We start from the raw sequence: 13,827 nt of genomic DNA, 5'->3' as shown, positions 1-13,827 counted from the left end.
CAGGCAAAACATTAATAAAAACTTTATAGACAGCGGTGGAATTAACCCAGGTCACTGGCTCCTCCTTGCTGACGATCAATACTGGCACACCTCAGGAGCCCACTGCTCTACTCTCTGTATAAACATGACTGTGTGGCTAGGCATCTATAAATACCATCTATAAATTTGCTAACGATACAATCATTGTTGTAGATCTCAGATGGAGACGAGGGGGTGTACAGGAGCGAGATACGCCACCTAGTGGAGTGGTGTCACAGCAACAACCTTGCACTCAATGTCAGTAAGACGAAAGAGCTGATTGTGGACTTCAGGAAGGGTAAGACGAAAAAACACACAACAATCCTCATAGAGGGATCAGAAGTGGAGAGAGTGAGCAGCTTCAAGTTCCTGGGTGTCAACATCTCTGAGGACCTAACCTAGTCCCAACATATCGATGCGGTTATAAAGAAGGCAAGACAGAGGCAGTACTTCCTTTAGGGGTTTGAAGAGATTTGGTATGTCAACAAATACACTCAAAAACTTCTATAGAAGTACTGTGGAGAGCATTCTGACAGGCTGCATCATTGTCTGGTATTGGGGGGTGGGGGGGGGGGGGTCTACTGCACAGGACCGAAAGAAGCTGCAGAGGGTCGTAAATTTAGTCAGCTCCATCTTGGGCACTAGCCTACAAAGTACCCAGGACATCTTCCAGAAGTGGTGTCTCAGAAAGGCAGCGTCGATTATTAAGAACCTCTAGCACCCAGGGCATGCCCTTTTCTCACTGTTACTATCACGTAGGAGATACAGAAGCCTGAAGGCTCACACTCAGCGATTCAGGAACAGCTTCTTTCCCTCTGCCATTCGATTCCTAAATAGACACTGAACCCATGAACACTACCTCACTTTTTTAATATAGATTATTTCTGTTTTTGCACAATTTTTAGTCTATTCAATATACTTATACTGTAATTGATTTATTATTATTTCTACTTAGTCTATATTATGTATTGCATTGAACTGCTGCTGCTAAGGTTAAGAAATTTCATGACACATGCCAGTGATAATAAACCTGAATCTGAAAGCATTCTGCTCACCGCCATGGTGTACATCCAATTATTTTTAATTTCTACCCATATCTACATTCTCAAGATGCCAATGCTCTGGCATTCTGATTGAGTACTGTAATATAATGGCTAAGTTTCCAGATGAGTGTTTGGAAGTCTGATCTATTGATAATAAAGACAAATTAATTAGAGACAAATAGAGACAAATTTGAATCCCCACAAATTAATTGTGGAATTTACATATGGGTAATGAAATAAATCTGGTATTAAAAAAAGCTAAAACATGAAATAAATATGGGAAAATGGGAACTTTCCGGCTGTGGTAGCAATAATAAACAAGCAGAATATCCAAGTCATGAGAAATTGCCAAGCTCTTAAATTCTGAGGGGTCTGGGTATTCTCTGCACACGATTTACCAAAGGCTAGTGGGCAGTGCACCAAGTAATCCATTAAGCAAACAACGTTATTGTTTCTAGCAGAATTGAAAGCAGAATATTGGGAGCTCGTGTTTCAGCTGCCTCACAGATGCAAGGAACCAGGTTTAATCCTGACCTTGGGTGCCATCCATGAAGAGTTTTAAATTGTAACGTAAGCAGCTGAATTGAATACGAAGTTTAGTCACCTCCACAGCTAAAGCTCACATTACTAAAATAACTATGTGATCGAGAAGCTCCTAGCCATACCCACTGCTGAGGGAATTTCGGAAGTTACTAGAGTGCAACTCTTATAACACTAATGAGATCCAGTATTTTTGTTTACTCACCACCTTCTCCTACCTGAAAGGTCAGCATGTAACCAAAAAATACAGGGCTGTGGGAACCGCAAAGCGCCACCGAGGGGACCGCCACCCTCTTCTTCCCGCTGTTGCAGGAGGAGCTTGCTGTGGGGAATTCCAGTCTCCTCATAGATCTGCAGGCTCCTGTTTAAGGAAAGTTTGCGTTAGCCAAGTACTGATAGTCAGGCTACAACAAACATGGAGCCTTTTCTAACCACCAAGTGTCTTGTCTTGTTTATACTGCACCAACCGCCGCCGCTGGCGTATAAACGTGCAGGAGCAGTGTGTGGTTAAGTGCCTCACTCAAGGACACACACGCTGTCTCCAGCCAGGCTTTAACTAACGACCTTCAGATTGCCAGCCCAAAGCCTTAACCACTTGGCCACGCGCCAAGATGTTAAAACATCTTCATCATCCATGGAGTCCAGTGCTCAGTGTCACAAACAAAAGTACACGAGATTTCAAGGAGAATCCTATAGCTTACATAATTAAGTGTGGAAGACTCTATCCTGCAGCAAATCCCAACTGACAAAGTAGAAAGAAATTGTTACAGCAACACACACAAAATGATGGTGGAACGCAGCAGGCCAGGCCGCATCTATTGGAAGAAGCGCTGTTGACGTTTCGGGCCGAGACCCTTCGTCAGGACTAACTGAAAGGAAAGATAGTAAGAGATTTGAAAGTAGGAAGGGGAGGGGAAAATGCAAAATGATAAGAGAAGACCGGAGGGGGTGGGATGAAGCTAAGAGCTGGAAAGGTGATTGGCAAAAGGGGTACAGAGCTAGAGAAGGCAAAGGATCATGGGACGGGAGGCCTAGGGAGAAAGAAAGGGGGAGGGGAGCACCAGAGGGAGATGGAGAACAGACAGAGTGATGTGCAGAGAGAGAAAAAAAAACTAAATATATCAGGGATGGGGTAAGAAGGGGGGAGGCATTAACGTAAGTTAGAGAAGTCAATGTTCATGCCATCAGGTTGGAGGCTACCCAGCCAGTATAAAAGATGTTGTTTCTCCAACCTGAGTGCGGCTTCATTTTGACAGTAGAAGAGGCCATGGATAGACATATCAGAATGGGAATGGGACATGGAATTAAAATGTGTGGCCACTAGGAGATCCTGCTTTCTCTGGCAGACAGAGCGTAGGTGTTCAGCGAAACAGTCTCCCAGTCTGCGTCAGGTCTCACCAATACATAAAAGGCCACACCGGGAGCACCGGATGCAGTATACCACACCAGCCGACTCACAGGTGAAGTGTCACCTCACCTGGAAGGACTGTCTGGGGCCCTGAATGGTGGTGAGGGAGGAAGTGTAAGGGCAGGTGTAGCACTTGTTCCGCTTGCAAGGGTAAGTGCCAGGAGGGAGATCGGTGGGAGGGGATGGGGGGGATGAATGGACAAGGGAGCTGCAAAGGGAGCGATCTCTGCAGAAAGCAGAAAGAGGGGGTAGGGAAAGATGTGCTTGGTAGTGGGATCCCATTGGAGGTGGCGGAAGTTACGGAGAATTATACGTTGGATCCGGAGGCTGGTGGGGTGGTAGGTGAGGACAAGGGGAATCCTATCCCGAGTGGGGTGGCAGGCAGATGGGGTGAGAGCAGATGTGCAGGAAATGGGAGAGATGCATTTGAGAGCAGAGTTGATGGTGGAAGAAGGGAAGCCCCTTTGTTTAAAAAAGGAAGACATCTCCTTCATCCTGGAATGAAAAACCTCATCCTGAGAGCAGATGCAGCGGAGACGGAGGAATTGTGAGAAGGGGATGGCATTTTTGCAAGAGACAGGGTGGGAAGAGGAATAGTCCAGGTAGCTGTGAGAGTCTGTAGGCTTATAGTAGATATCAGTAGATAGGCCGTCTCCAGAGATGGAGACAGAAAGATCAAGAAAGGGGAGGGAGGTGTCAGAAATAGACCAGGTAAATTTGAGGGCAGGGTGAAAGTTAGGGGCAAAGTTAATGAAATTGACGAGCTCAGCATGCATGAAGGAAGCAGCCGTGCAGTCATCGATGTAGCAAAGGAAAAGAGGGGGATGGGAGGGGGATGGATACCCATATAGGCTTGGAACATGGACTGTTCCACAAAGCCAACAAAAAGGCAGGCATAACTGGGACCCATGCGGGAGCCCATGGCTACACCTTTGGTTTGGAGGAAGTGGAAGGAGCCAAAGGAGAAATTATTGAGAGTAAGAACTAATTCAGCTAGATGGAGGAGAGTGGTGGTAGAGGGGAATTGGTTAGGTCTGGAATCCAAAAAGAAGCGGAGAGCTTTGATACGTTGATAGGCTAAATGGAGCACATAGGAACTTCAACATCGGCACAATCCAAATGGACCAAATGCCAGTTTCTCCACCACGAATTCAACACTTACTTTAGCTTACAAAAAGCAGAGTGATTATAATTAGGCTGCATGAAGCAGGTGGTGTCCACTGACCCTGTGTGACTGGAAAGAGTGAGCTGAAGGCAAGTCCTCAGTCATTGTGCAAAGTAATAATGCATTAACTTCCATGTAGCAGCTTACAGTAACTCCTCAGCACCAGGTTTACAATATGCTCTATCACAATACAGCACTTTAGTCTTACAGAAATATTAACAGACTCTGCACTTAAAAGGAGTCTGGCTCAGATAACTTGCGTAGTTAAAGTTAGAGGACAATTAGCAATTGCTGGCACTTACTGCACGTGCTGACATCAGACCCCATTTTCCATGAGCCTTGCAACACATCTACGATTTTCTAGCTGGAGGCAATATAAGAGAGTGAGTGCCCACACCTTCCCCATCACCACTGTTTTACCAGAGACTGGCGAGATGGTGGAGGGGAGAAGGAAGTCTTTGTGCTAGGGAGCCCAGAAGGCCTTCCTGAAGGTTGAACTGAAGGAGCAGCCACTGTGCAATTCTCGCTAATGGACACGCAGAATGTTGCCTCACAGTAGAAATGTGAGCTGTAACACTTGGAAGCACTCTTCACTTGTACTGCCTGTAACAGTCATAGCCAAGGTTCCTCAAACCACTCAACATTTACACAGATAATCTTACTCCCAAAGTCCTTCCATACCTGTCATTTCCCTATTCCAAGCACCAATTCATTCTCACAGAAGCCATGCAAGGTGATGCCACAGAAACATTTGGAATGCTCCAAATGCTAAATTCAGGAAACATTTTTCTGCCTTTTTCATGTCAGGCCTTCAGGAGAGACCCACAGACCTATCACCGCACTCCACTCAACCAGCTGAAGAATGAGAGAGTAAATGACAATATCAGTGCACCTGACAGCATAACATGCCTCCCCTACATAATGTGACATCCAAAAGATGGCTTCTTTCATCTATTCTCCTGAATATCCACTGGAACTTCCGGTTTAAGATGGCTCTGGTGAAACTCGACGACTGCTTGTTGGTGGCAAATAAAACATAGAGAACTACTAAATACTTCAATTATGACAGCTTTTTCTGCTAAACGATCACTGTAAAAATTAGACTGTAACTTTCCTGGTGGAGTTGATCTTCTGAACCTCCTGTACGACCTGAACTGAAGTCTCGAAGGTGCAGGACGGCTGCGGGCTGGTGTGTGCCAATTGAATCAAGGCAGTGGGGTACTGGCTGGAGAGCGGGGAATGAGCCAATGTTTGGCCATTCCTGGAACGAACTTGGAGGCAATTCAATTTGACAGAGCCGAGGGGATGCAGAGTCGAGACCTGGGCCTGAGAGCAAGGAAAGACCCCAGGTTTCATCAATTTAACTGCCAAGTCAAATTGAAAAGTTGGGTACTGGCACTGGCCCGAGAACATACCAAAGTGGCAGGGTCTGGGTCTGTGCAAGGTTTGGACAATTTAAGCAGCGGGGCAAGATTGAAAAGATGGGGTGTTGGGACCAGAGGCTAGGCATGGGTCAGTTCAAATCGTCTCTGTGCTGAACTTCAACTCTTTACTCTGCGAAGTTTACTAATCTCTGCACCAAACTGTGACCATCACCTGCAACTATCACTGTGGACTCACTTTTGGGAACTTCAGTTCTTAATGTTATTTGCTTACTTCTATCGTTCTCACATTTCATTTCTTTCTTTTTTTCCTCTCTGCACATTGGGTGCTTTACAGTGTTTTGTCTTAATGGGTTCTGTTGAGTTTCTTTGTTTTGCAGCTGCCTGTAAGATGACAAGCCTCAAGGTTGTATAAAGAATTCATACTTTGATAATAAAGGCACTTTGACTTTGAGTGGCAGCCAGGACTGTGTTTTCAAAGCTTCCAACTCAGGTCATACCTGACAGTCCATCTGGCACTGCATTTTACTTTTTCCATGTCAGCTCTGACCCATGGACAGGCCTCGTAATTCAATGAAAGCATGACAGTGGGATGCACAATGGATCAAATTACGTATTTATAAGGAAAGAGTTAAATATGATTTCTCCTTGGTACATGCTATAATGAAATGAAAGTCTGTAAGACAAAGTAGTGTTCGCCTGGGAATGTGATTGTATTAAGAATATTAAAGGACTACAAGTCTACAGCCTTGAGGGTAGATGTACGTGTTTGTCTAGAGAAGGTCACTGTGCAGGTGCAGGGACCAAACGATGTTTTATGTCTCAAAGTACAGAGGTAAGAATTATTTTTGAGTTTTGAAGGGATCTTGAAGGGTATAAAAAGGGGCACTTTCTTTGTGCAAAGGGAATCTTCTCTTATGCGGAGTCATGATTAGTGCTGAAGATTGGAAATGGAGACAAGGACATCGAGTGAAAGAGAAAGCCGTGTCAAAGTTTGTCGGATCTGTGGCTCCCTCTGGCACTCTGCAGACCAGCTCATTTAGTGGCTGATAAGTATATTTTTTCTATTCTGCACTGCTGCTTCATTAACCATTTGCTTTCCTTCTTGGATTGCATGTTTTATATCACTAATAAAGTGATTTTTTATGGTTCAACACTTACAGTGACTCCTTTGTTTGTGAATGTATTCACAGAGACCCAGATCATTTTATCATCATTCACGTCATGAAATGCTTTGCAGCAGCAGCAGTAAAGCACAATACACAAAACTACGGTGCTGTGCCAAGGTCTTAGGCATCCTAGCTATATATATGTGCCTTAGACTTGTGCACAGTACTGTACGCAAAGGTTCTTTGCTGAATCAGAAAAGGTCACAGAGCTAACTTTTAAATATTTTCATTCTATATAAATTCCACCGATAAACAACTGGTTAAACGTCACTCACATTTGGCCTACCTTGCCACTTTCCTTTTATCGTGTGGGTGTAACTTTTCGGCCATTTCAGGATCCACTTCAACCAGTCGTGCGTACAGCTCTTGGAAGTCAAGTTTTTCTAGTTCTTCTTTCCTTGTGGTTGATGAAGTCACGAAGTCTCCATCTGCAGCAGAGCAAACAGTCCCTTCCTGCAGCACAGACAGCAGGACAAATTAAACCCATCAAGTAAATGAATGCCAGAAATCAAACAGCGGCAGGGAGACAGTGAAAATGTCACATAGTGAGGACACCAATCAAGAGCCAGTGTTCAGAATTCTCAAGCTTTAAAAATTTCACGACTTCAGCAGTGTCAATCATTGCCATCACCTCATATGGGCATTAATCACACTGTCTCCAGTCCTTGCACAATGCAGAGAAGTTGCACCAGGAGCCCATTCTATGCTTTCTGATTCTCCCATAGTCCCAGAGTCCTGAAGAAGGGTCTCGCCCCAAAACTCCGACCTGCTTATTAATTTCCACAAATGCTGCCTGACCTGCTGAGTTCCTCCAGCATTGTGTGTGTGTTGCTTTGGATTTCCAGCACCTGCAGACTTTCATATGTTTATCCTCTATAAATTTTTCAGACATGTTGAACAACTGCTAAGAAAGCTAAAAATGGATCATTGTGGTATATTTTCCAAATGGTATCTGAATGTGTAGAAAACATCAGAATCATGTGTCTCAATAACAAAACTCGATAGGCTACCCTCCCTTAGAGAGACTGACTGGCTTGACTTTGTATCTGTCACTTACCCACTGCATTTCCCCATCTTTTAACAACGAGCAATAGCACAGCTTAACATACCCCTTTATCACGAGTGTCATATAACATTGTGTTGTGTCTTCATTTGCACATCCCCACCCCATCGTCCATCATCAATCCGCCTCTACGAAGCTGAGTGATAGCCTTCTCCATACCTTTGTGTCCACGAGCACTTTCCACAGCAACGATTCAATGTAGTAATTGGTTCCTCCTACTATAATCGGGATCTTTTCTCTGTTCATGATATCTTCAATGTGTAAAGTTAATGGAAAGTTACACTAATTCAAGTTTGGTGACTGGAATTGACATAAATATCAGAAGCTACATGACTAAACTCACAGATGGATTGGACCAGATCTGTCAAACCCAGCAAGTACAGCACACCAGGCATTGCAGCCAGAGGATTGTCATGTTTAAAATTACCAGCACTGAAGAAGAAACAACCAGGTGAGACAATTCATATCCTCGTTACAAACCACAGACCAGAGCTTCCACTATGACAAAAAAGTTTTCACATTCCTTTCACAACCTCCCGAAGAGCTTTCCACACAATGAAACATGACAGTCAATTTACAATGAGCAAACAGCTGCAAATACAAATCTTAACAAATTTCAGTGGAATACAAATTTGTTGCCATACAAAAACAAATTTCATGATGTATGCCGGTGATATTAAACTTGACCCTGATTCCAACGATGAGCAGCTAATCTGCTTTTTTAAAATATGTGATAGTAACTGGATGAACAGAGGCCTTCTCGAACTAAATCTTCAGATAATGAAACGCTGCCCTCTTCAAAAGGGTGCCATGAACTAACCTGAATAAGATAACCAGGGTACTGCCTTCAAACGACAGCACTTCGAACCGTCTGCCTCTTCGCAATTGCTGCACTGGCAATTCAGTCTGGAAGGTTTATACTGAGGTGTCTGGAGCAGATTTGAATCCACACCCCTACATATGAAACCTAGATCACTCTCAACCAACCACAGGGGATTCCTGATCTGCAACATCCCTTCAGAGGGATGCAAGCTGAGGACTGATTTGCCATTTGACTTCACTTCTTTGAGTTTAGTTTGTTAACTAATATTTTCAAAACAGAACACTCCTTGAATGGACATTGGTTTTCAGAGAACATCCAGTTTTAACTCATTAATACCTCTTTTGACCCCATTATCTCCGGTTTATTACACTGCCTGACATCAGAAAGGGATGAGCAGAGGCCTTCCCAAACTAAATATTCAGATCATGAAACTCAATGCATTTGCTTCAAGTCAAAAACGTATTCTCAATTGTTCTGTTCATGTTTCTTTCAAGTAAACATTGAGTAAATATACCCCCATCTTCCTGGCAACTGTGAGGATGACTCTGATTGTTTGGCGACATATTCTGTATATGGTCCCAATGGGTCTTTCTTACCCACGTATCTGCACCATCACCCAAATTACCTCCACCCACCCCCCAAACATCCTCACCTCAGCTTATTGCTACATCTATGTCTTACCTATCTCCAGGTGATGGCCTCCCACCTTCCATGAATGAGTCTCCAACCAATACTTTACTTGTAACTTCACACCTGTGTCCACGGATCGATGATGACACACACAAAAAGCTGGAGGAACTGAGCAGGTTAGGCAGCATCTATGGAATGAACAGTCGACATCTCTGGCCGAGACCCTTCTTCGGGACTGGAAAGGAAGGAGGAAAACGCCAGAATAAAATGGTGGGGGGAGGGGAAGGAGGAGATGATAGGTGAAGCCAGGTGGGTGGGAAAGGTAAAGGGCTGAAAATGACGGAATCTGACAGGAGCAGCTCTGCTCCATCCGCCAAATGTGGAACTTCCCATTGACCCAACATTCTAATTCCCATTCCTACTCTAACGTGTCGATCCATGACCTCCTGTTGTGCTACAATGCAGCCACCCTCAGAGTGGAGGAGGAACACCTCATATTCCATTTGTGTAACCTACAGCCTGATGGCATGAATATAAATCTCTTCTTCTGGAAAAAGAATTTTCCTCCACCCCCTTCTATTTCCCACTCTGGCCTCTTACCTCTTCTCACCTGCCTATCACCTACCCCGATGCTGCTCCTCTTCCCTTTCTCCTATGGTCCACTCTCCTCTCCCATCAGATTCCTTCCTCTCCAGCCCTTTACTTTTTCCGTCCACCTGGTTTCACTCATCACCTTCTAGCTATCCAACTTCCACTCTGCCCAGCAGTTTATTCTGGCATCTTCCAGTCGTGAAGTAGAGTCTCAGCCCAAAACGTCAACTGTTTGCTCATTCCATAGACGCTGCCTGGCCTAATGAGTTCCTCCAGTACTTTGTGTGTGTTGCTTTGGATTTCTAACATCTGCAGAATTTCTTGTGTTAAAAATCTTTAATGACTCCTGGTTCTGTAATACTATGTTAAAACCCTCATCCTTGTTTTCAATTCCTCCATTGTTGTGCCAGTCTTTTCCCGTGAAAATTCATCTCCAATTTTCTGTAAGTGGGCTCCAGAATATCCCAAATAATTTCAAAGGCCAAGCAGATGCATCATCAGCATCTGTGCCTCCCAGAGCCACAGCGTCCTCGGGAATTGCTCTCAAAATGTCAGCTTCCAAACATCTTTCCAAAATTTACAAACTTCTGATAACACAGAGCAGTATCTCATATCAAAATCTGATTGATTTTAGAAACTATAAGGACATTTGGTTCCTGTCAAAAAGCACGGCCGAACAGCCAAGGAATCAATCACACTGTAAGTTCACCGATGACACGACGCTGCTTGGGGCTCAGAAACAACAATGAGACTGCTTAGAGAGCTCGAGGCCTGGTGACAGGCTGACAGTCACTTCCTCAATGTTAACAACACAAGGGAGATGGTCATCAAGTTCAGGAGAACCCACATCACTCACATCCCTCTTTGCATCAGTTTCAAATTCCTGGGCGTGCACATCTCACACACCCTTTCATGGACATATCGGCCACGTTGAAAAAGCTCAGCAATGCCTTTCCTTTCTGAGGAGGCTGAAAAGAGCTGGACTATGCACATCATATGCCCAGCCTTCTATAGATGTGCAATTGAGAGCATCCTAATATGCTCTGCATCACTGCGCGGTAGGGAAACTGCACGGAGTTTAAACAGCCCAACACATCACGGACACTAACCTACCCACCATCAGGGATATATAACGTGTGAGAAAAAGGTCAAACCGCCCAACCTGTTATGGTCTGTTTGTCCCATTCCTGTCAGGGAAGAGGCTACAAGTATCCGTGCCAGGACCACTGATCTCAGGAAGATACTTCCCCTAAACCGTCACGCTAATCAATACCTCCACCCCACCACCACTCCATCCATATCAGTCACTCCTCTCCAGACCCTCAGCGCCCTTCCCCCTCTGGCACTACCACATTACCCTTACACTCCACACCTCATATCTACACCGACAGTCACTGTCCGACTGTGTTCACCATCCTGCTACCACCCAGAAGAGCTCCGCTTGCCAAGAGTCACTCACGTCACCTTCGGTACAGATATTGCTGAAGCTCCTGTCACTTCATGTACACTCAGTCTGTTATGTATTTCAGGCTTCACTCAGTTATTGCTGCAGTGTTTTGTACGACTGCTTTTGTACGACTTCTACACTGCAGTCATTGAGTCTGTCCTGTGCACCTCCATCATTGTGTGGTTTGGAGCCGCCATCAAGCAGGATAGAACCAGACTACAGCGCACAGTGAGGACTGCCGAGCACATCATTGGAGCCTCCCTGCCCTCTATTGTGGACCTGTACTCTTCCAGGTTGAAGAAGAGGGCGGGGAACATCATAAAGGACTCCTCCCATCCTGCGCATGGACTGTTTGATCTGCTTCCGTCTGGTAGGCGCTTCAGATCCCTCCAGACTAAGACTAATAGGCACCGGAGAAGTTTTTTCCCTACTGCGGTCACTTTGCTGAACAGTTAACTGCCGGTTAACTGTCGGCTAACTATTACTTGGATTGCACTACCTGTATGTATAATCTATATTTTCATTTATATTTATCATTATTATTGTTATGAGCAGAGCGACAACATCTGCCGGAAGTAAATTCCTTGTATGTGCATAGGTACTTGGCGATTAAAGTCTGATTCTGATTCTGATATTTATATTTCTTGTGTTTTTCATGCTACGTTAGATCTGGAGTAACAAATCATTTTGTTCACCTGGCTACAGAAGAGGAATCTTGAACGAATCTGGATTTAAAATGCTAAATAAACCTCCCACAGCATAGCAACTGAAATCACTAGACATTCCCACTACAGATAACATCACAACTCTCTGCCTGCACAGCATGAAGGATATTATGGACAGTGCCTTATTCCTGAAATCCACCACCGAATAGGAAGAGACCAGCGGGTCGAGGAAGCTGATCATGTGATGAGTGCAGAGCCGCTGCTCCTCGGCTGTCACCTTGTTTGTGATGATGTCCAGACCTCTGTAAACCTGCAATACACACATCAACCATACCGGCATCGCTGTACAGCTCCAGCTCATGGTATCTCTTCGCTTGTCTCCTGAAGCTGACATTTGTCACAACCCTTCATGACATCACTGCTCGCCTTCCAACCCTAAATAGAATCCAAACCTCCAAATCCTTGCCAGTAATTGAAGAGTTAATAGGAAGCTATTCAACCCCCTGTGCCCATTCCAGCGCTCCCCTCCCCCCCCCGCCACAGGTGGTGCCTTCCCCAGTGTTCATCTCCAAGGTTTCTGTCACCAACAGAAGTTGCAGTCACCCACCTCAACAACAATGTTTTATTTTCAACTCTCTTCCAATGCACCAGAACTGCATCCCCAAACTGTTCTTCCCACCTCTCACTGTAGTGTAGTGGTTAGCCTAACTCTATTCCACACCAGCAGGAAGATCAGGGATCAATTCCTCACTCGGTCTGTAGAAAGAGTTTGTACATTCTCCCCATGACCACGCAGGTTTCCTCCGAGTGTTCCAGTTTCCTCCCACGTTCTAAAGACTTAAGGTTTGGATTAGTAAGTGGTGGGCAGGCTATGTCGGAGCTAGAAGCGTGATAACATTTGCCGCTGCTCAGCGAAATCCTCTCTGATTTGATTTGATTCACTGCATGTTTCAATGTACAAGTGAAAACTAAAGCTAATCTTTAATCTCTCACAACCTTCCTCCCTTTCCCCCCAGCCTACCTCCTCATTCTTAAACCGATTCCCATAACCCCATCCTACTCCCTCACTCATCAATTCCCCTTACCCCCAGCCTACTCCATCCCACCCTACCTTTCTCATTCTCAACCCGATTCCTGTAACCCCATCCTACTCCCCCACTCATTCCCCTCACACATTAATTCCCCTTAACCCTCACCCTACTCCATCTCACCCATCTCTCACCCTACGTCATTCTCAATCCGATTCCCCTAACCCCATCCTACTCCCTCACTCATTCCCCTCACACACTCATTTCTCCTTACTCCTCATCCCTCACCCCTACATCTCCTGTCCTACCACCCGCTCACTCCCTCATCTCACTCCTCACCCCTATATCTCCCATCCTACCACTTATCCCAGCCACTCACTCCCTCATCCCGGCTCTCTCTAATCACCCACCGCCTGACTCCGTTACCTGCATGGAATCAGCGCTGACAATCTCCCCGCGAAGCCTCCGGCCTAATTCCAGCGCCAACCTCGACTTGCCAGTGCCGGTAGCGCCGAGGATCACCACCAGCGGCACCGAACGGCCCAACGACGACAGCGTGGCCATTGCGGCGACTTGGATGTGGGGGGCGGGGACTCTGGGGGTCAGGGCCGGGATGTGGGCGGGACCGTCGGGACAGGATTGGGTAATGAGGAGTTGTAGGCAGGGCTTGTCTGGACCAGTCGGCGAACCTTCCGGGCGTCATTGGGTGATGTGGGGGGCGTAGGCGGGTCTTGATGGGACGTGACCTGATGATGGGCAGGACAAATCGGGACAGGATTGGGTGGTGAGGAGTCGTAGGCAGGGCTTGGCGGGACCAGTCGGAGAACCTTCCGGGCGTCATTGGGTGATGTGGGG

At 45.7% G+C, this 13,827-nt stretch overlaps 1 protein-coding gene across 5 annotated transcripts in view; it reads right to left on the bottom strand.

Moving 5' to 3' along the window:
* trit1 (tRNA isopentenyltransferase 1) overlaps positions 1-13,584 on the bottom strand; it is a 73,907-nt gene extending 60,323 nt beyond the window's left edge. For 4 of the 5 annotated variants that reach the window (XR_012096972.1, XR_012096970.1, XR_012096971.1 and 1 more), the window contains exons 1-5: positions 13,399-13,584; positions 12,114-12,254; positions 7,948-8,046; positions 7,012-7,178; positions 1,820-1,962 (exon numbers count right to left, since the gene is read on the bottom strand). Coding sequence is in view for 2 of the 5 variants with exons in the window: in XM_073034411.1 (XP_072890512.1) it covers positions 1,820-1,962; positions 7,012-7,178; positions 7,948-8,046; positions 12,114-12,254; positions 13,399-13,536 (688 nt within the window). In the remaining 3 variants the exon portion in view is untranslated. The remainder of the gene's footprint in view (positions 1-1,819; positions 1,963-7,011; positions 7,179-7,947; positions 8,047-12,113; positions 12,255-13,398) is intronic. The other variant, XM_073034412.1, reaches the window with a different exon arrangement.
* Positions 13,585-13,827: the final 243 nt, after the last annotated feature.

Source organism: Hemitrygon akajei, chromosome 32 (genome assembly GCF_048418815.1).
Source record: "Hemitrygon akajei chromosome 32, sHemAka1.3, whole genome shotgun sequence".
Lineage (NCBI taxonomy): Eukaryota > Metazoa > Chordata > Chondrichthyes > Myliobatiformes > Dasyatidae > Hemitrygon > Hemitrygon akajei.
The sequence above is the reverse complement of the archived record's forward strand: the minus strand, read 5'-3'. Positions and strand labels throughout refer to the sequence as shown.